The following is a 23032-nucleotide window of genomic DNA, read 5'->3' as shown; positions in this document are numbered from 1 at the left end:
GAATGACTGATCTTGGATGACTGATCAGTTGAATGCATCAACCCCCATTACAAATTAACATAATAATGGTTTGGAGAGTAAGGATGTGCTTCCTTTTCTTTCTTCTTTTTATGCATTACCAATGGCACTTCCCTAAGATGATACCACTTCTGACTTTTTAAAATACTTGTATTAAACGCCTCTTAACATTTCTGACTGCCCAAGTCATAGCAGACAGGGTTATAATGCAAAATAGAAAGAGCTGGGATTTTTTGGGAGAGGTGCTTGTGTAGGGAGACTTTTTCCCCCCCAGCCCTATATCAATAGTTTTTTGCCTTACAGTACAGGTTTTGAACGTTTCCCAACTCAGACAGCAGGAAACCATAGCAACAGTTTTCTACAGCTGTGGCCTGAGGTGGTTCAAGAGGACTCAGATTTTCTACCCATGAACTAGGAAAACTAGTGTGGTCTAGTGGTGAAGCTGCTGGACTAGGAGTTGGGAGACCCAGATTCTGTAATGGTATGTGGGAATGACCTTGGAAGACTGGGGGAAGACTGCCTAGGGAACGATCAGATAAGAGAGGGCTTAGCCTGCAGCTGTATAACGGGAAGAGAAAGAGACTCAGAAGGGACCCTCCCTAGCCTCTCAAACTGTAAAAGAGACGGGTGGGAGATTTGTACTTTCAGGCTTGCAAGATTCTGTCAATGTAGCCTTACAATTAAGTAGAATTAGCTCATCTGGTCGTGTTTCCTGTCTGGTCTACCTGGAAGGCTGACAGGTTCTAGTATTCTCTCAACCATGGAAGCTTCCTGGATGGCTTTGGGCCAGACACTCCCTCTCAACCCCATTATGACGTAGTAGTGAAGGTGCTAGAATAGGGATGGGGACATTAGGGTTCTGGTCCCTGCTTAGCCATGGAAGCTCCATGGGGGACTTTAGATCAGTCCAATATTACTCTAGAAGGTGAAGTTGTGGGGGGAAATAGCAGGGACTGCTCTATATGTTGCATTGAGCTCTAAATTTAAAGGTGGGATACAAATTTAACAAATACATAAAGGCAGCAATCCTTTAATATACTTATTGGGAAGTAATCCTGTTGGAATCTATTGAAATTTACTTCAGAACAAAGCTGCATAGTTGTATCCAACCAGATTTAATGGTCAAGAAAGAGAAAGCGAGAGAAAGACAAAGAGAGGGAAAGAAAATAATGAAAACAAAAAGCATAGTTGCTGGTCATTAAATGTCCCTTAAATATATATAATTAATCCCCATCCTTTTCTCTTCTCTTCTCTTCTCTTCTCTTCTCTTCTCTTCTCTTCTCTTTTTTCTTTTTTTCTCTTTTTGGAATCCTCAATTCTTTCTCACCATTTGAACTTTTGAGACCTCATCCTAATTTGACATTTCCCAATTACATTTCCTAAGGTTATGGGAAATTTAACTTTAGACTGACCAAATCAATCCATAAGAACAAGAAAACCCAAGAAGACAACTTAGCCCAGATTTGGATACTCTTCATTCTGGCTGTACTTCCTGTATTCACCTGAAGGAGAAGCCATCTGAGGCTGATAAATATACATTGTAGAGGCTGTTATTATTCAGTTTGGAGATCCACCACAGGGTGTCCCTTGTGTTTCAGCCAAGCGTTATATTTTGTTCTCTGCCAAACTTTTCAAAGTAGAAGCTGACAGTCTGTGCTGACACAGAAGGTAGATAAGAATAAATTCAATTTCATCATTGGCTTTGTAGCAGATGGTGGGTTAATCCAGTTTATGAAATGTAATCTGCAAAAACATGCAAACGCCCATTCAAAACCCAAATCCTTTTTAACCAATCCTTTTCCCAAAGTATATGACTCACAACATAAGAGAAATAATCTATTATCTAGACATGATAGGGGAGGGGATGATTGAAAAAGAGAGAATGCCAGATAGCACTCCCTTTCTTAAACTGTCAAGCTCTAGTGCTTTGCATTCCAATGGCTTTCCTCTGTCATATTAAAGGCAACACAAACTCCATTCGGCCCTACAATAACAGGTAGAATGGAAATAGAATTTTGCAGGATCTAACTTTATTATTTCAGTAATGAAGAAATTACTGAAGGTGACTTGGGTCTGCTTTTTTGCATTCAGCCATTGTGTCAGTCTCCCCAATCTTTTGTGACTTTACTGGCTCAGATTAGAAATGTTAGATTTGTTGCCTTCCAAAATTTGCTAGAGAACCAGTTTGGTCTGGTGGTTAAGGAATCAGTCTAGAAACCGGGAGACTGGGAGTTCTAGTCTCACCTTAGGCATGACAAGCCAGCTGGGTGTAATGATTGCCTACTCTAATAGACTCAGACTCACAAGCAGGAACTTAATGATATCTGATTTATTAAAGAATAGTATGCAAATACAGAGAAAGCTGAGAATGAGTAAAAGTGTGCCAAATACAAACTAAAAACCCTCGGCTCAAACGTAATCCCTCCCCTCGCCCTGCCGTTGCAACCTCCCCCCCCCCCCCCCAGGTGCTGGTAACTGTTTCTGCTGATGTCCTGGGAAAGGAACCTTGAACACAGGAGATAACCCAAACACATCCCAATCCAGCTGCTAACATATAACAATCCCACGAGATGGAATCCTCCTCCCCTCCCAGACGAAACACGCATCAGCCAAATGACATGTGAAACATTACGATGTAAGAGTAACATTGGAATGGTGAACATGACATACCACCCCCCAAAAAATATTAAGGAGCAGGTTTCATAGGATAAGCCAGATGAAAGTGCTTAACTAAAAGAGGAGATTGAACATCACGGGCAGACACCCGCTCAGGGTGGGGAAAGTGTTTCCACCGAATGAGGTACTGCAGGGTGCCACAAGGTCGGCGAGAATCAAGGACCTCCTTCACCTCAAAATGTTGCTGTCCGTCAATCATGATCGGAGCAGGAGGTGGGGGTTGCAGATGCCAATGATCGGAGTGGTTGACAGGCTTGAGCAAGCTGCAATGAAAAACAGGATGTAAACGTTTGAGATTGTGTGGCAAATCCAGTTTAAACGTGACAGGGTTCACAACTCCCACAATGGGAAAAGGACCAACAAACTTAGGAGCCAACTTTTTCAAGGGCTGAGGGGATTTAATGAACTTGGTGGAAAGGTAGACCTTATCACCAACTTTAAAAGCAGGTTGAAGGGCTCGTCGCTTATCGGCGTGCAGCTTATAGGCAGATTGGGCATCAGCCAACGCCTGTTGAATCACTGGCCAAGAATCAGCCAGGTGAGCAGCCCAATCAGAAGCGGAGCAGGGCTGTGCAGAGGGTTGAGGCAAGTCAGGAATGGGAACAAAGTCCCGGCCAAACACAGTACGGGAAGGGGTGTGCCCCGTGCTCTGATGGACGGCGTTGTTATAAGCCACCTCAGCAAAAGGTAGCAGATCAACCCAATTGTCCTGCTGATAGTTGACAAATGCCCACAAAAATTGCTCCAGGGTCGAATTAAGAGCCTCCGTATATCCGTCAGTCTCCGGATGCAACGCAGTGGACAACGCCTGCTTGGTGCCCACCAGCTTCAAAAATGCCCTTCAAAATTGGGAAGTAAACTGTGTCCTGCGGTCTGTGATCAAGCAGGAGGGGCTCCCATGGATCCGGTAGATGTGGATTAGAAAAAGGCGGGCCAATTTCTGTGCAGACGGAATGGAAGCACATGGAATGAAATGGGCTTGCTTAGAGAAGTAGTCCTTTACCACCCAAATCACAGTCTTTCTCTGACTAGGAGGCAAATCCACAATGAAGTCCATGGAAACCTCCTCCCAAGGACGGGAGGGACTGGCCACCAGCTGCAGCAGCCCTTGCGGTTTACCCCTCTTCCATTTTGACATGGCACAGACAGGACAAGAAGCAACATAAGTTTTTACATCACGTCTCAATGTGGGCCACCAAAATTGGCGGCGTACCAGATGCAAGGTTTTGACAAACCCAAAATGACCAGCCACTTTATCATCATGAGACCTAATCAAAATTTCCCTTCGCAAACTGTCAGGGACATAAAGGCGGTTTTGCTTCCAAGCGAAGCCTCTGTCAAATGTAACATTGTCTCTATTTGCTTGCAACCAAGTGTCAGATTTCAGCTCTAGCAGAAACTGTTGTTGCAATTGCGAGGGAATTGGCATTCTTCCCCCAGCCAGTGAAACCGAAGCTGGGGGCAGCTGTGCACGAGTCTGACTGTGTGTGACAGCTTGCAACCCCAATTGGGGTGCTGTCCATACAGTACCCACAACATCAGGTGCCTGGACCGAATCCTGGGGCAGGCGGGAAAGCGCATCAGCCAGGAAGTTTTTCTTGCCCGGAATGAACTTCAACTTAAAGTCAAAGCGACTGAAAAATTGAGCCCAGCGGATCTGCTTAGGACTGAGCTTACGGGGCATGCTGAGCACTTCCAAATTTTTATGGTCAGTCCAAACTTCAAAAGGACATTTAGCCCCTTCTAAGAGGTGGCGCCATGCCTCCAAAGCAGACTTGACTGCAAAAGCTTCTTTTCTCCAAATATGCCATCGCCTTTCCGTCTCGGAAAATTTCCGGGACAGATACGCACAGGGCTTCAGGCGGCCACCAGCATCTGCTTGCAGCAAGAGCGCTCCAATTGAGAAATCGGAAGCATCCACTTGAACCACAAAGGGTTTAGTGAGATCAGGGTGTTGCAGAATGGGTTCAGCAGTGAACAGGCTTTTGAGTTTGTCGAAAGCCAACTGGCATTCAGGTGTCCAATTGAGCAATGCCCCCGGGTTCTTCACCTTGCGTGTGTCCCCCAACCCCTTCATACGTAACAAATCAGTGAGAGGCAATGCAATTTCTGTGAACCCCTGGATGAATTGGCAGTAATAGTTGGAAAATCCAAGAAAACTTTGGAGCTGCCTGCGGGTACGCGGGCGCTCCCACCCCAAAATAGCTTGAATCTTCGCAGGATCCATTTCAATGCCCTTGTCAGAGATCCTGTACCCCAGGTAGTCAAGCTGAGTCTGATGAAATTCACACTTAGAAAGTTTAGCATAAAGCTCAGCCTTTCTCAGTTTGCTAAGCACCTGTTTCACCAAGCGCTCATGTTCCTCCTCCTTTCAGTATAAATTAAAACATCATCCAAATAGACCAGTACACCCTTGAACAAATGTTCATGTAACACTTCATTGATCAATTGCATGAACACCCCTGGTGCCCCCGCCAACCCAAAAGGCAAAACCTTGTACTGAAAAGAACCCAGAGGACAATTGAAAGCAGTCTTCCATTCATCCCCCTCCCGTATGCGGATGCGGAAATAGGCTTCCCTCAAATCCAGCTTAGAGAAGATTTTCCCCTTAGCCAGATGTGCTAACATGTCTTTTATTATTGGCAGAGGATATTTGTTTAATATCGAGACCGCATTTAATCCACGGTAATCTGTACAAAGTCTCAATGTCCCATCCTTCTTCGCTCAAAACAAGACGGGGGCGCCCACTAGCAAATTTGCTGGTTCAATAAAACCCCTGGTCAAGTTTTTGTCCACAAACTCCCGCAACGCCGCCAGTTCCTTTTGCGTCATGGCATAGATTTTTGGTTTGGGCATCAGGGACCAACTCTATCGCACAGTCAGTTTTTCGATGAGGTGGAAGTTGGTCCGCTTCCTTCTCACCAAACACATCTGCAAAGCTTTGGTATTGCTCCGGCAAGCCCTCCAGTGGGGTGACAGCAGAATGCGGGGTTGCTGCTGCCGCCCTCCCCACTGCAGCCTCCAGAGCGTCGTCCTCCCCAGGGGCTTGATAGAAACCATCCCCAAAAGTCAAAGTCCTATGCACCCAATTGAGGACAGGACCCATGGGTTTTGTTGGACCAACCAAGGAATCCCCAGAATGACTAAGGGACCCCCCGCAGGTGCCACTACAAATGGCAGCCCCTCACGGTGGCTGCCCATTTGCAATGCCACCATGCCCGTGGAATGGGTGACTGGCTTCCCCCCTGCCGTAGAACCATCCAGCTGGGTGAAAATCATGGGACGTTGTAGTGGAAAGCTGGGCAACTCCAAAGCAGCCACCATGTCAGGGTGCATCAAGCAACACGAACACCCTGAATCGATCAATGCCAAACTTCAACGGTCCTTGTACGGGAGCCTAGCTTCACTTTCACTGTCAGTGTGGGATAGTTGCCGCTCACCGAAATATGGTCGCACCCCTCCACCACCACCTGCCCAGAGGCGCTCTTTAAAGCAGGTGGCTGGCGTTTCCCGCCGGCTGGAGTAGATCGGGCTCCCCCTCGCCCCCGAAGTAAGGAATCTCCTCCACTTCAGTTTCAGCCATGGCTGCCTTCATTTTCCTGGGTAGAGAGGGAGATTTCCCCGACGGCTTCCCCGAACGATCATCGGTCTTTCCCTTCGGGCACGCCACCGCTTGGTGACCTTCCTTCCCACATCAGAGGCATTGCCCTTTCACATAGTGGCGCTCCCTCTCCTCTTCCCAGGCACGTTGACCGGATTTTCCAGTGGGTGCAGCAGTGCGGGAACCCTTGCTGAGCCCAACATATCTCATCACCTTCCAGTGAGCGAAGGTCTCATGGGCATGCTCAGCCTTCCCTGCCAGCTGTATCCATTCATACAGGGTATCTGGGTCGTCCCTGCCAAGCAACCACCTCAGGACCTCCGTATTCAGACTGTCCTTAAAAAGTTCTATTAATGTGGATTGGGACCAATCCTCAACCTTCCCAGTCAGAGCCTTAAATTCCAGAGCGTAGTCTGCCACCGATCGTGGCCCCTGGCACAGCTCCCTCAATGCCCATTTTGCTCTTTCTTTAGCTAACGGGTCTTCAAAGTGTAGTTTCAACACCCACAGGAATTCTTCGAACTCCTCCAGTTCAGGGGCATCCGATTGACATAACTGCACATACCAATTGGCAGCCCGCCCCTTGAGCTTAGTGGCAATGGCATTAATCTTGGCTCTTTCTGAGCGGAAACACTGTTCCCATTCGTCCATATAACTCCTTGCATTGGTAAGGAAGAACAATAGCTTAGTTGGATCTCCATCAAATTTAACGGTAAAGTCCTTAACCCCCACTCCAGGCGGTCCCTTCGCCACAGCTGGGCGGTCGGGCTTCCTCTTAGCTCCCAGGGAGCTCTGCTCTCAAGGAGGGAACCTTGAAATTCTCACCCTTGGCGCTCTTACTTCCTCTCTGTGCCAGGTCCTACTCCTTTCCTCCGGGGAAGGTGGGGGCAAAGAAGGAGTCGAATACCTATTACTGGACTCCTCTCTCCTCCTCTCCCGGGGACCCCAGTCCATGGACATTTTCCGGAACATAAATTCTAGTGACTCCAATTTGGCCTCCACCAGTTTTATATGATCAGGGGTTTGGGAATCCTCCTTTCCCTCCTGCCTCACCACGGTTGGGGACATCGGGTATCGCTGCTTCCAAGATGTTTTGGACGTCCCTGGTAGGGATCCCTGTGTTTCATCCCAGGTGATCAGCTCGCCTGGTGACTCACCGGTCGGTTCAGGGGCTCTTTTACCTCCAACCTCCTCTTCTCCTAGGCTGGAGCTCAACCCCTCTTGAACTTCTGAGGACTCTCGAGGAGGGACTCTCTCCATTCTTATCACTGTGGAGTCAGGTTCCCCCTCACTCGATTCCTTGCTTTCTGTGGTTTGGGGATTTGGTTTGCTCATCGTTAGCACTTCCACCTCACAAAATAAATCTGGAAAGGGGCTAACGGAAAAATTTTTTGGATTCTCAGCTTTATGTAATGATTGCCTACTCTAATAGACTCAGACTCACAAGCAGGAACTTAATGATATCTGATTTATTAAAGAATAGTGTGCAAATACAGAGAAAGCTGAGAATGAGCAAAAGCGCACCAAATACAAACTAAAAACCCTTGGCTCAAACGTAATCCCTCCCCTCGCCCTGCCGTTGCAACCTCCCCCCCCCCCCCAGGTGCTGGTAACTGTTTCTGCTGATGTCCTGGGAAAGGAACCTTGAACACACGAGATAACCCAAACACATCCCAATCCAGCTGCTAACATATAACAATCCCACGAGATGGAATCCTCCTCCCCTCCCAGACGAAACACGCATCAGCCAAATGACATGCGAAACGTTACGATGTAAGAGTAACATTGGAATGGTGAACATGACACTGGGTGACCTTGGGCCAGTCCCTCTCTCTCAGCCCTAGGAAGGAGGCAATGGCAAACCACTTCTGAAATCTTGCCAAGAAAACTGCATGGACTAGCCCAGGCAGTCTCCAAGAATTGGACCCGATGGAACCGGGGGGTGGCAGGGATTTGCTAATCCATAGCCTCCAGCTTCATCTAGCCTTATCAGTGGTAGCAGCTGCTGGAAAGTGTCATTCACCAGCGACTTTCTACCTCTGCTTCAAAATGCCTTGCCTTCTTGCTTTCCCTGTTCCCATTGATGCACCAACCTTGTTGGTATAAAATTGATACATAGATGTGTGCAGACCTATTCAGGTTACAGCTGAAATCTCAGATAATTGGTCTTTTTTTGTCAATATAGACAGGAAGTTGGAGACAGGTACCTATATTGAGATAACTGAGTTGGTTCCAGTGCAGAGGCAGATGTGTGTGTATTTTTCAATACAAATAAATAAACAAAAAGATAGCAAGTAAGAAAAAGAGAAGGAAAGAAAAAGGAATAAAAAAAGAAAACACATAGTTATGCCTTCCGCCGTTCTCTCTATCAAGTAATTATCATCTTAACCTTTTCCCCATCCTCTTCGTACCTTTTTAGTCCCCAGATCCCAAAACCTTCTACTGCAGATTCAGGAAAGATTTTTAAAAAATCCTGTCTCACCACAAGATTGGTGAGACAAATGTTGCAGAGGCAGATGTTAAGACTCAGCATTGACATTTATTTAAGATATAAGCAAATTAGTAGAAGTTGTCTGATTCTGGGCTCTATTCCCATACTGGCAATCCTACTTAAAGATGTAAGATTAATAGTTTTTAGTTATTCAGGTTCCCTGAGTACCTGCTATATTACTAAAGGTAAAATATAGCCATTATGAGTAAGGAACATCAGTAGGTTTCAGTGATTCTTTAAAATTACACTATATGGTGGCTATTACTACATCCAACAGTGTCCATGGGGCTGGAACAAATGACAAAAACCATGCATCATGAAGTTGGATGGACATATGAAAGGGGCGGCATTTGGTTTGCCATGGTGCAACTCTGCTTTCTTCATTTTGATAAAAAGAATTTTGTGGATGCCTCTGACTACACCCTGCAGGACCAGCCGAATTCCATAGTTTTAATCTTGTGGTGAAACAGGATTTTTAATTTTTTTTTTCTAAATCTCACACAGTTTGGCTTTATGAGATGACCTAGATCTAGAAGAGCAGCTTTCCCCACTTAGCACTTTCCAGATGAGATTGGACTGCAAATCTTAGAATTCCTACTGTAGAAACCATTCAAAGAGTGGTGGGCCCACCTCATCATCTAGTATAATTTTATATTATAACTGTAGACCCCTGTATGATATAAACAATTATTACCTTTTTTTTTTCTAAGTGTAAGCAAGCACACATGTCACAATCTGTCCAAGGTTAATTGGGAGACTATGAACGGGAAGCTGTTTTCACCAAATCTGTTGTTTTCTCATCAAATCCATATGGTTTCACTCAGTTGGTGTTCTTTTCATTTCAGTGGAGCCACAGTACTCAAAAAGCCAAACTATAGGTAATATGTTAACACGCAGGGTTTTCTTTTTGACGAACAGCTTTATTATCTGATCAGATGCCCGTTGAAAAAGACAAAATGCCATTTTATCAGGAGAACAAAATATAAAGAGGCTTAATAAGGATAGAAAATGATTACAATGGGGAAATAAATGAAGCAATAACAATTCAGAACATACAGGTTCTAAATAAATCTAAGGAATAAATGGTAAAGATAAGTAAATTGGGGTTACTGAAAAGCTGAGGGCACCACAATCACAAGAGCTGCTGTGTAAAAACAGCACTAAGAAGGTGTTTGGAAACACAACTAGCCACACCTAATGCAAAAACGGGAAGAGAAAGGGAGAGTACCTGAGTCATCGTCTTATACTTCAGCAGAACTGCTAAAAATATTAATATAAATAGTGGCAACTGTTAAAGTCATGCTTGTGCTAGTAGGAGAGTTAGATTCTTGATGAGTCTTGGTTAGCAAAGAACAGATCTGCTTTCAAAGGCAGAGCTGTGGTACCTGTTTGTATCTGCCAACACAGATCGACTATAGCTTTTGGGGAATGCCTGCATCAGAACTGTTATTCTGTTGTTCTTCAGTCGGGATCTTGTATTTCAACATTGTCATTCAACCAGATACTAAAATTCTCAGTATTGTCCCCTTTGTTTGGTGTTCAGCCGTATTCATTCATTCATTCATTCATTCATTCATTCATTCATTCATTCATTCATTCATTCATTCAGTAAAGTTATATGGCTGCCCATCTCACATACATAACTCTGGGCAGCAACCAAATGAATAGAAATGAAGTAAAACACAACCAATGATTAAAAACATAAATAACTTAAAACAGCATACAGTGACAGCCGAGAATTAACAAACACCACCCGATCAACACAGCCAGGCAACGGGCTCGCCCCCACTATCAGGGGCCCAGGTTTGATGGCAAAGCCAAGTTTTTAATGCCTTGTGAAAGGCCAGCAAGGTCAGAGCAAGTCTGATCTCCGGGGGGATGGTATTCCAAAAGGGTGGGCCCCACAACAGAAAAGGGTCTTCTTCTGGGTCCTGCTAGATGACGCCGTCTTATGGATGGGACCCAGAACATGCCTCTCCTGCCGGATCTAATAGGATGGGTAGATAATGTTGGGAGTCCCGTAAAGAACCCATTTAATATGGGATGAGCCTATCCAGATCTGCAAGAGAAAAGAAAAGCTAAATGTTTGCGGGTGTGAGTAGGTCTGTGTGTGTATCACAACCTCTGATGGCTTTTACTATATTTCTGTGCTGGAATCAAAGACACAATCCCCAACCGCCTGGAATAAAAACCTTCAACATTTCAGGAGACGAAAGGATAAGGCTCTGGTATAGTTTTGCAGTTTTCTGTTTTTCATTTGTAAACTGCCCAGAGTTGCTCGGAGTTGGGAGGGAAGGAGGGAGGGAGGGAGGAAAGGAAGGATGGACGGGCAGGCTGGATTGAACTTCTTCCCCTTAGCAAAATGTATACAGGTAGTCCTCGCTTAACAACCACAATTAGGACTGTAATTTTGATCACGAAGTGATCTGGTCGTGAGACAAATCCAGTCCAATTTTACGACCATTTTTGTGGTGGTCATTAAGCAAATCACCACAGTCATTAAGTCATTCACACAGTCGTTAAGCGAATCACTGGTGTGGGACTGGGGAATTCTGGGAATTGAAGTCCACACATCTTCAAGCTGCCAAGCTTGAGAAACATCGGACTAAGGTACAGTGACCATCTGTCCTTTATTATAAAGGAAGTCCTTTATTTCACAAAGCTGTCCTTTAGATTTATTTTTCAAAAACTCACTTTTGTCCTTTATTTTGGTCATTTAACTTTTACCATACAAATGGTACCAGTTAATGCACAGTCATACACATTCATGTGAAAAATATGGAAATTGAATTGTCTTTTTAAAATAAATTCACATATACCGTTTAATTTTAGATATTATTAGAATATGCATTTTTGTAAAGTTTTTCTTAGTTTGGCTCTTGAATTTCCCTTAAATAAAATAAAATAAAACAATTTAATTATTGATGTTTAGAACTTTGCTTTACAAGCATCAATAATTAAATTGTTTTATCCGTATGAACCTCTTTCAGATTTGCCCCTTTTTCAGGTTTGTCCTTTAGTTTTTCCAAGAAAATATGGTCTTATCTCAATGCAAAGAGCTGGGCTTGAGCATCATTCTGGCTCTCTGATTTTATGGCAAAAAATCTTCACAGAATTGTGATTCTTCAGACTGGGAGGTTCTTGCATCCATTTCCTCTCTGCTTAGCAATTCTGGCGAAATTGTTTGTACAAATTGCCTTTTTCTCTCGCCTCCTATTTATTCACAAGAATGCCATGGGAATATTTAGAGAAGGAACAGCCAATGTTTCTCTGAGGAATTAGCAGTACCGGATTGATAGCTTTGTCACATGTCGGTGTGTTTGAAATACTGCAAAATTAATATTGAAAATATTGAATTCATCAGCTTTCAGGGGTTATATCAAGTTGCAAAAGAAACTATATACCATTTCCGCATTTTAAAAAAGGCTTCCTAATCCTGTATTAATTCTGAACAATCTATTCTCCTGAATTGCATATGGCCCCTTAAAGGAGTTCACCACTTTTATTAACATGGCAAAAAAAGAAAATTCTTAAATATATGGGGAGAAATCATATTAATTTGAATTATTGAACTTTGCTTTAATTGCATTTAAATCAAATGTATTTTGATATTACATTTATACCCTGCCCAATAAGCACCTATCTTACATGATGATGATGATGACGAAGACAATAAATAACTCAGAAGCTAGCATGCCAAATTGTCAGCCTTGCGAGGTAGTCCAGGCAGGAAACATGACCAGATGGGCTAATTCTACTTTATTGTAAGGTTACATTAACAGAATCTTGCAAGTCTGAAAGTACATTTCTTCTCCATTGCCTTTATGGACCAAGAAACTAGGGAGGGTCCCTTCTGAAATGTTTGCCACACCCCCATTCCTTCTGCGGACTCAGCTGCCTCTTATCCGACTATTCCCCTGGCTGCAGCTCTTTCCTCTATCTCCCAAGGGCATTCCCACAGACCATTACATAAATTACATTTTGGGGGGGCTCTACCTGAGATTTCATAGCCAATGTTGTTCTGGAAATATGCTTGCATACTTATTTAAAATGGCAAAAGATAAGCTAGGGTGGTAGCAGCAACCTCACTACTCCTTCTATCAAAAGAGGGTGGTTTTTTTAAATAACTGTATCCTCTTTGGTTAGCACGTCCTCTGTGTCAGCTATTTAATGAAATCACTCACCATTCACACTGTGAATTCCAACTCTCACCAGTAGCTCAAAAAAGTATTGCCTGCACATGTTTTAGAAACACAACAGTGCTTAATCCTTCCAGTTATTGTTGGTTTTCACAAGAACCACCTTGCTTTTACTTGGCCTGGACACTCATCCAAGCAATATTAGCCATTCTTCTGGATGGCTACCCAGAATCACTTGTGTGAAATGGGCGGCCATATAAATAGCATGAATAAAAAGCAATAAAATAGATAAATATGCATTTGAGCTATAAACATGGGCCTGGAATATAAGGTAGAAGAAAATCATATTATAGTTGAGCACCTACCAGAACTACTTCACTGCAACTTGTAACTCCCTGGCTCCTACTTGCCAAAGAAATGTGGTTATGGATGCACCAACAACACAAAAGAGGATGACTTTCCGTAATGTTTGTCAAAGCTAATACATTGATACCCATGCAAGTTAGAAATAATGGCAATGATTTTCTTAAACATACATCTCTCAGCATGGTAGAAAAATACTGCTTGGCAATTGCATGGCTCTTTTCCCTTTTATGTTTTTTCATTGTTAAAATAGGCTCCAAGATTCTCCTTTGTATGGCCCCTGTAGGGCTATGTTTGCACATTGTATTAAACCATGGATTATTTAATTAGGAATCATTGTATTCTTTATTATTGTATACTTGGCTGGATTTGTGCAAAAATTGTGATATGTCTATCAGAATAATTGATTTAATACTCCATGCTGAGCCAACACCAGGTAGAAGCCAGCTTCTGTTCAGGAGAAATACCAGATGTTAAAGATGCAAAATTGAGGAACAGCACATCTCTTTTCACCCACCAACAAAGCATTTTTACTTTCCGTGCAGTATTTTTTCTTACAAAGCCATTGTCCTTTGAATTGCAAGTATTCCTGTTAAGTGCTGAATAAAATTCATCATCTAGCATTGGCTGAGCTCCAAATGAAAATGAGGAAACTAATTACACATTTAATTTAAGGTGAGATTAGCATACTTAGAATTTCAATTTCTTATAAACAGAAGCATGGGATAATTGACTTCTGCAAAGCTTCCTACTATCTTCTTTTGGGGGTAAGGAAAGTATGCATAAATTAATAAGTTGAATTTCTCTTTCCCTCTCTCTGTCTCTCTCCCTCTCTCTCTTTAACAGCAGTACATTTATGTGGTCTGACTTGGCAGCTACAGCCAGTTGATGGGCAGCTTTATGAAAATGGACTCAGTAAAGGAAACAAACTCACAGAATCTGCAGATACGACATATGCTCCCATCGGAGGGAAGGTGTCGGATAAAACAGAAAGGAAAGGTATATTGCTTTCTCTCTGTCTCCTTTCATCAGGTGTATGCAAACTTCAAGGAAGGTGATCTGACATCACTGCCTGTACCAGAAGTCTCCACGGTTTGTGTAGTGGGAGCACACAATTAACCCAATTCATATACGTGCTCCCCAATTAATATTGTAAGAGGGGAACAGTGTTAGTCTGTGGTAGCCAAAAATCAGGAGTCTGGGAGTGCCTAACACATTTTATTAAAAGACACAAGCTTATGAGCTACAGCTCAGTTCATCCAATGCACGATGTCTCAAAAGATTAGTCTCAACAGGCCCTGCTAGATTCCTCCTAATTCATGATTTAATAGTGTCTCTTTTCGGCATGGTAGTGAGAATGCAGTCCCTGTCGTTCTAAAGATTTGGGGATAAATCTGGAGGCTGGAAACAATGACAAATGCTGATCAGATGTGATCTTCTTGTGCTGAATGCTTAAAACATGTACCAAGACACCGATACCTTAATGAGGCAAATACAGAACAGGAGAAATGGTGTAAGTCAATATATACCAGAACAGTGCAGATACTTGATTCAGAGATTTTACTCAAGCACAGTTGGATTGAATCTCCTAATTGAATTAACTTGCGGAATCAAATAAGAAAGTTGTATTGAATCAGTTAATTCAGCATCAGCCGAGCAATACAATTGCTTCTGCACATGCAAAGAAGCTTTTTTTTTTTAATCACTTCAACAAGGCAAAATAAAACAAATGGATTAAAGTGTTCCAGTGGTTCCAGTTGAGATGTCTGGAATTATGGATGTCTGTTTGGAACCAAAGCAAATCAACACTTTAAGGTGAAATGTGTATTTGAATTGAGCGGGAGCTGAACCAGACATCCACAATATGTACAAGTAATATATGTTAACCCACTTGTCCTAGGGGTCTATATTGTGTGTATGTGTATCTCACATCCTTGCGTCTTACCTTGATTTTCTCATCTTCCTTTCATACCTTCCTAATTCACAAGCTTAATCCCATAGCCAGAAGGTTAGATTATCCCAAGTACAGGGGTAAGCAATCCACACATGTTCCCAGCAATACTTTTATGGTCCCTAGATGAAGCAGAGACCTTTCTTTACCATTTTGTTTATGTTTGTTGAGCTTCGGGGGTGGGGGTGGTAGGTCAGCCATTCATATTAGGCTTACGTTCTTCTACTGCCATCCTGAAAATTGGCCCTCTGAAATGTCTAAGAAAATGGTTTTGCCCATGAGCCCCACCACTTATCAGTCATGTCCCTGCAGATCCTATCAAACCAGGAAAAAAAATGCAAGCATTGAACCCACTGCTGAGGTAATGCTTATCTATGCATAAGGAAAGATTTGTAATCTTTCCTTACTAAGATTTGTAATAAGAATGTCGGTTTGGGAGGCACTTGCAATGTTGGTTAAGATGAATTGTCAGCAAGAGAGTGCTAAATCCTTTATCTTCCTAAACAATCTTCTGTACCAAGTGCTACCTTTCAGATTATGTTTAGCTCCCCCAACTCCAAACTCTTAAGATACAGTAGAAGCTCAACCAGGGACAAACCAATATAGGTGGGTAGTCAGCTGGGGAGCAGCTCTGAAAGTCTTGCCTGTAAGTATTTGAGGCATGGGAAGTGTTCAGCATCTTGCTGCATTCAAGTGACCTTTGGCAAATAATGACTCTGGGAAGTCCTGCTTTCTGAGATAACATGTAGTTCATCTCTGTCTTCACACCTGTCTGTGTTAGTGATTTTAAATTATGCCAACAATTTTGATCCACTCCTGCAATGTCACCTTTAGCTTCTGCAATCTTTTCATAATGAGAAAAGATTTTGAATTTCAGTGCAAACAGACCAGTGTTTTTCAACCTTCACAGCTTGAAGATGTGTGGACTTCAACTCCCAGAATTCATGCTGGTTGGGGAATTCTGGGAGTTGAAGTCCACACATCTTCAAGTTGCCAATGTTGCGAAACACTGTTAGACTTTCTGAAATGTTTTTTTCTCTTTTTCATATTATATGCCACGGTTGATGGTGCCTCCAACCAAGTTGGAATGGTTGAGCATAATGAACTAGCTGTTACATTTGAGTGAACAGCACTGGAAAGGAAGCTATTGATCTATTGATGGGAAAGAGATATTGTATGTTTGCATGGTTCTTCTTTGCAGAAGAAATAAACATGTATTAATGGACAAAAATCATGTTGTAGTGCATTGGGAAGAGTTGGTTTCTTTAAGCGGCATTTTCTAACACTCTACTGCATGGATGCATTAGTATTTTAATAGATTGCACTCTGATTAAAAAATCTTAACAACTTATTGATGGCTGGTAATTACCAGAGAGGCATAACGAGATGGATTGTTTCAAGAATCAGTGATAACCTTCATAGAGATGTCTTCACGGGAGAATAATTGGTGCTTTGCTACTCAGATTTCCCGTTTCTTGAAGTTGTGAGAGATCAGTGATCAGGACTCTGCTATCAGTGGGCTCATCTGTAGTCAGAATACATTTTTAAAGACTTTTTAAAAAAACCTTTGCTAAGATTTATTGAACTAAGGGAAGAAATGTCAAGATAATAATCAATACAGTGGTTTTGGAGAGCTTCGGAGTTAAGAAGCATTTGCAGTTATTGTTTCATTCATCAACAGTGTTGTGTTCTCCAAACTGCTGGGACCTGGAAAGGTTGTAACTTAGTGAGTCAATAATCTATACAGGTAGTCCTCGATTTTCGACCACAATTGGGACCAGAATTTTCATTGTAAGTCATTGCAGCTGTAAGTCGAGTCATCATGTGACCAGATCCAATTTTATGACCATTTTTATGGTGGTCATTAAGCAAATCCAGCTTCCCCAATGGGCTTTTTTTGCCAGAAAAAAGCAAAAATGTCACAAAACATGATCACGTGACCACGGGATGCTGCAACTGGTCATGAATGTGAGCCAGTTGCCAAGCACCCAAAATAATATTATGTGACTGTGATGCTCGGAAGTGCTTTATAGGCTGTAAAGCGCCCATTGTGAGGCCATCGTAACTTCAGACCATCATTAAATGAACAGTTGTAAATCAAGGACTACCTGTATTACATGAAGAAGGTCCCAGTCTCTAACATCTTTGCGGAGGGCTGGGAAAGGCTCCTGGGTACATCTTTACAAGTCAGAATGTTTATTGATTGATTTATTTTCTTAGATTTAAATCCTGCCTTCCCTCTAGGAGCTCAAGGCAGCCTACATGGGAATCTCCCTTTGTTTTAGCCCCCAGCAATAACTGTGAGAGAGGTTGAACTGAGAGAAAGGGGCTGACTCCATGTCACCCAAGGGGCTTCCATGGCTGAGAGAGGACTAGAACCTGGGTTTCCCTGCTGCTAGACCAGTGTTTCTCAACCTTGGCCACTTTAAGACGTTTGGACTTCAACTTCTAGAATTCCGCAGCCAGCATTCTGGGAGTTGAAGTCCACACATCTTAAAGTGGCCAAGGTTGAGAAACACTGTCCTAGACTGACACTTTAACCGTTATACCATAGTGATGCTGTCTTTGGATGAAGCCTTTTCATCCAGGCCTGTGTTGTCTATGTTCATTTGTGTATGTACAGGAGGGTATGTAGATTGATTGATTAGATTTATATCCTGTGTTCCATTCAGAATATCCTGCCTTCCACTCAAAGCAGAATACATAGTGCCTCCTCCTATTTTTACACAGAGAAACCACCGTTTGAGGTTGTCCGAACCAGAGAGAATTACCCGCTCAAGGTCCCCCAGGGACCTTCTCAGTTAAGAGTGGTTCTCAATCTGTGTCTCCCCAGTTCTAAATCCAGATCCTTAGCCATTACATCATACAAGTTCTCTGGGCTAGCGTTGGGCTGAAAACAAATGCTCTGCGTCTTTTATTTCCTACCAGTTCTTGTTCCATTGGATGAAATAAATGATTCTGAAGTTTCTTTTAAAGAAGGAACATCCCAGAAGAAGTCAATGTCAGAGTTTTCTTTGTAGTTCCCAGAAATGGAGCTTGACTGGACAAGACCTTTACTTTTTAAAATCTGATGCAGCCAAATTAATGATGGAGATCCTTTTGTTATTGTAGTTTACGTATGTGTTCTTATCTTACTGTGTTTTAATTCTTTCAAAAGTTGTTTCTATATCTGTAGACTTCCAGAATGGGTGCCATGTGGTACTTAAATATTTTAAGGAAATAAATATCTAAAATATTTCTATATTGCTTTTTCACAAATTGCAGCTAGGCAGCTTATAATCAATTAGGTTTTTTAAGCATTATCTTTTTTTTTCTTTTTTTTTAAAGCAAAATCTTATTTCATGGACTAAACAAAATGTAATGCCACCAAAAACAAATCAAAAGGTCACACTGAAATTACTTAGAAAATTAATGGACCAGCCAGCTAGGGAGATATTGTCTGAAAATGGCTGCAGGTGATTATTATATTCATTTATTTGCATAAGTAAGTAGATTATTTAGATTATGTAGCTATGTTTCTCCCTGTCTGTTTTGTTGTAGATATAGAGTCAAATAATTAAAGAGAGTAAATTTGGTTTGTTGTCATACAAAGGAACATGAAAAGCTTCCGTCAGCTGGACCAGACATATAGTATGTCCTCTTATTGTATATAATATATCCATCTACAATAGGAATCCGGTGACACAGACCTGAGACACTTTTGTCCCCTTACCTGTAGCTGAAGATGTCCTAGATAGATCTTTCAGTTGAACCTTGCCCTCGACTAAACCTTCTGTCTCCAAAGTTTTTGCTAAGGGATAATCCCAAACTATCATCTGTTCCAAAGGAATCTTTGCAGTCATAGAAAGAATCTTCAACATTAGAGGTGCATGTACAGGATCTCTTTTCCCACTATGGTCTTGGGCATGGGATTGGGAGACACTTGAGCAGAGGGGTGAGTAACCTGTGGCCTTACATCTTAGCTCTGGAGATAATTTCATATCATCCTCACCCTACTTTCAAAGCAGGAGACCAGTTCAGAGAAAAAAGAGGTCAGGAGAAGGGGGAAAAGAAGATGACAAAATAGGCATTTTCACCCTACTTTGGCCTTGGGTCCTACCATGTGGCATGGCAAGAAGGGAATGTGGTTCACAACAGAAACTAGTTGTCTGCCTGCACAGACCAGCTCATTGAAAGCATTTTTGCCTTGCATTATAGCATAGCAAAACTTACTACAAAAGAGTCAATAAGGGATAATTCTGCCAAGAAGGAACAATTCTATAATGGTATTGTGTCATGTTGAAATTATGTCTCCCAGTATAATTTGGCATATGCACACACACATTTATTCATTTCCCAGAAGAATGGGTCTTTAAGCTTTCATTAAAAAAAGACAAAGCTACTATCCCATTTAAAAGCCGACAACATGGACCAACTTACCATTTGCTTTAAACATATGGGTTGTATCTTTGACCTTAGAGTTACTGCACTGTACTCGGAGAGTATAATCAGTATAATATCGACAGTGTGTCAGTGTCAGGAAAATGTTTTTAAACATGCCTTTGGCCTATTGGGCATCAGTTTATAAACAGTTTTCAGACAATATCTGAAATGTCTTGTCATCTTCCTGCTTTCCTTGTGGCTCAAATTAAATTCTCTGAAGGGAAGCGGCGAAACACCGAAGTCATTTCAGACAGTGCTTGGAAAAAAACTGTTTACAAGCTGGTACTCTTAAAAATAAGCAATAGTCTAAAATGGGATGAACCCAGCATGTCCCCTTGGGCCTTTAATTCAGCCACCTAAATGTATCTACAGCTTACTTGAGGGAACTAATCTTTGGTCTATGATCATAAATACACCCACCTAAGTTCCCTCCTTACCACCACTTCCTACTTCTCTGCCCCTTTAGCAGAAGCAACATGCCCAGGAAATGCCCTGGTGCTCTCAAAACTTTGATTCTGAGATGAGAAATTGCAGGTTGCTAATTATCCCTGAAGAATGAAATGTTGTTTCCCAAAATGTATCTTCTTTCCCTGTTCACTCATTCATCAATGAATGTGTGCAGTCCCTTTCTCCCTTTTTTATTTGTTTCTTTGCTTGTTTTGTTTAGTTTTAAAGACTGATACACAAGGACCAAGCTTGTGATGTGGAGGAAAGGAAGTTTTAAGCTTTTATTACCAGCAGATTCTAGCTGGAGTTCCACCATCAGTCAGTTGCTGCTGTTACAGAATTTGAGGATCATGGATTTGGAAGGGCTCAATCTTCTACTTATAGCTGGAATCCAAATTAAAGTTGTCTAGCCTCTACTTCAACACATCCAGTGTAGGAGAGCCCACATTCTCTCTGTTTAGTTAGCTCATTATTCCATAGATTCCATACAATTTCACCAATTTCCAGTAAAAAAAGGTTATTGTCTTAGAAGTTAATAACCTCCAATCACAGTAAAACTTCTAAAGTAGCAAAAACATCTGGACCCAAGAGGTCAAACAATAAATGGCAGCATTGAATAAACTGCCAAAACAGTCAATCTAACTCGTTTTTTTATTCTGCAGATTTTAAAGAATAGCTTCCTTGGAACAGAGTTGATCCAAGGTAATAAAAGTAGGAGTGGTCCAATTTATTCCCCCCCCCAAAATGGATTTATGTTCTGATCTTTAAACTGGGATTGTCCCGTAATGTAAGCTCTTCATAGTAAAATGGTCAAAAATTGTATCTGCAACCCAATATTTTCCGTATCATCTTGTATCATTATGATGAGCAATTATTAAAATCGATCCCTGTCAAACAACAATCCTGGAGTTGCCTAGATTTCAATGGGAGATGAATTCTGAAAATCCTTATGCCAGCCAATAACCAAGGGTAAGGTGCATGCCCCGAGATAATCTTGAAAGTTAAATCCATCTTTCTCAACAAGTACTTGTAATTTACACAGCAAAAGTCCCCCAACACATCCTTGACAGAGATATTTACTAAATATCCTATAAATTCATTTGTGAAGAAACATCTCAAAATGTTAACCAGCCTTAAAGTTACATTTATATGTATCACATTTATCTTGGTGTGATGGTGAAAGGTCCACTGTGCAAGCACTGAATAATATCTGACCCTTTGGAGGGACACCGCTTTCTCGACATTTTCTTGGCCAACTATAGAGCAGGGTGGTTTGCCATTGCCTTCCCCATCTGTCACCTTCCCCAGCAAGCTGGGTGCTCATTTTACCGACCTCGGAAGGATGGAGGCCTAAGTCGACCTGAGCCGGCTACCGGAGAGAGAATCCAGCTTCCGCTGGGATCAAACTCGGGTTGTGGGGAGAGTTTCGGTTGCACTACTGCCGCCTACCCCTCTGCGCCACATGAGGCTCCTTATCACATTTATCTTACCACTATAAATATTCAGAGGAATTGTAGGTCTATCTAGATATTTTTCATTTGCATCGGAACAGGGGTGACAGTCACGTATTTTTACCAGATGCAAATATTTTCTGGGAATTCTTATACCAAGATAACAAAGGATTCAGAACTGAATCTAAAATCCCAGTCTTCCCACTTACCAAATTATTGTTATGACCCAGTGGCATCAAAGCCTGGTTTATTCCTATTTATATACTGTAGTAGATAACATTAGGGACTGAAATTTCTGGACTATATATGAAAATATAGTCTGCATATGATAGAACCTTATGCTTTCCCATCTCCTGCTATAATTCCATGTTTTCAGGATCTCACATTTGGCTCAAAAGCACATTAAAAAAAAAAGGAGGAAGGATGCATCTGTGGCATATATCTTGACTTAAACCAAGGAGAGGGCACTGTGTTAAAGGAATACGTTCTCTTGTATTTTCATTTATTGATTTCATTATTGTAAACTGCTTAGAGATGTGTTGGTATGTGAAGCATTATAGAAGAGTGTTAAATACATAAAGAAGAAAGCATTTGCTGAGGCTGTTGAACTAATTAACATCTGTATAGTGATATAGGATAGGATAGGATAGGATAGGATAGGATAGGATAGGATAGGATAGGATAGGATAGGATAGGATAGGATAGGATAGGATATTTTATGGCCAAGTATGATTAGACATACAAGGAATTTGACTTCGGTGGTGAGCTCTCAATATATTTACATAACATCAAAAATAAACAATAGTAAAGTAATAATGTTATTTATTAAAACTATACAATCAAGAAAGAAAAAAAATGAAGGAAATAATACTACAGCTATTAACTAACACACACTCATATTTAAAGGGAGAATTAAGGGACAATGTACTCCATCTGTTGTCTAACATATGTTCACATTTAACAGAGCATTACCGGTCACGTCTTAGCAGTCACGTCTTACCATACATTGTCCATCATTATCTCATGCTACATTAATTAGGAGTTCAAGAGAGCAACGGCACGAGGAAAAAAACTGTTTTGATGTCTAGGTGTTTTGACATATGGTACTCTGTAGCGCCGTCCTGATGGTAGAAGTTGAAACAGTCTATGTCCAGGATGCGAAGGGTCTGCAGATACCCCTTTGACCTTCTTTAATCTCTGTAGAGTAATGTCAAAACTCCAAGTCAATGCTAGCTCAGCTATTTTGTTGTGAAATGAGACTTTATAATTCCTTTGCCCAAGGAAGGCCTCCCTGAAACCAGGTAGTGAAATGTTCCTCTGCTGGATTTATTTTATTCTATTTATTTATTTTAAACATTTATATAACCACCCATCTTATATCAAATTTGAATACTGTCATGCCCAATGCCAGATTCATATCCATTGTGTGTGTGTGTGTGTCTGTGAAACTGGTCTGTTTGTGCAACGCAGGGC

At 41.8% G+C, this 23032-nt stretch overlaps 1 protein-coding gene across 1 annotated transcript in view; it reads left to right on the top strand.

Moving 5' to 3' along the window:
* Positions 1 to 23032, top strand: part of TENM1 (teneurin transmembrane protein 1) — a 273477-nt gene that overhangs the window by 130148 nt on the left and 120297 nt on the right. The window contains exon 5 of the mRNA XM_063313466.1: positions 14135 to 14287. Coding sequence (XP_063169536.1) covers positions 14135 to 14287 — 153 coding nt within the window. The remainder of the gene's footprint in view (positions 1 to 14134; positions 14288 to 23032) is intronic.

This window comes from Candoia aspera, chromosome 12, assembly GCF_035149785.1.
Source record: "Candoia aspera isolate rCanAsp1 chromosome 12, rCanAsp1.hap2, whole genome shotgun sequence".
In the NCBI taxonomy this organism is placed as follows: Eukaryota; Metazoa; Chordata; class Lepidosauria; order Squamata; family Boidae; genus Candoia; species Candoia aspera.
This window is presented reverse-complemented; position numbering and strand designations above follow the sequence as displayed.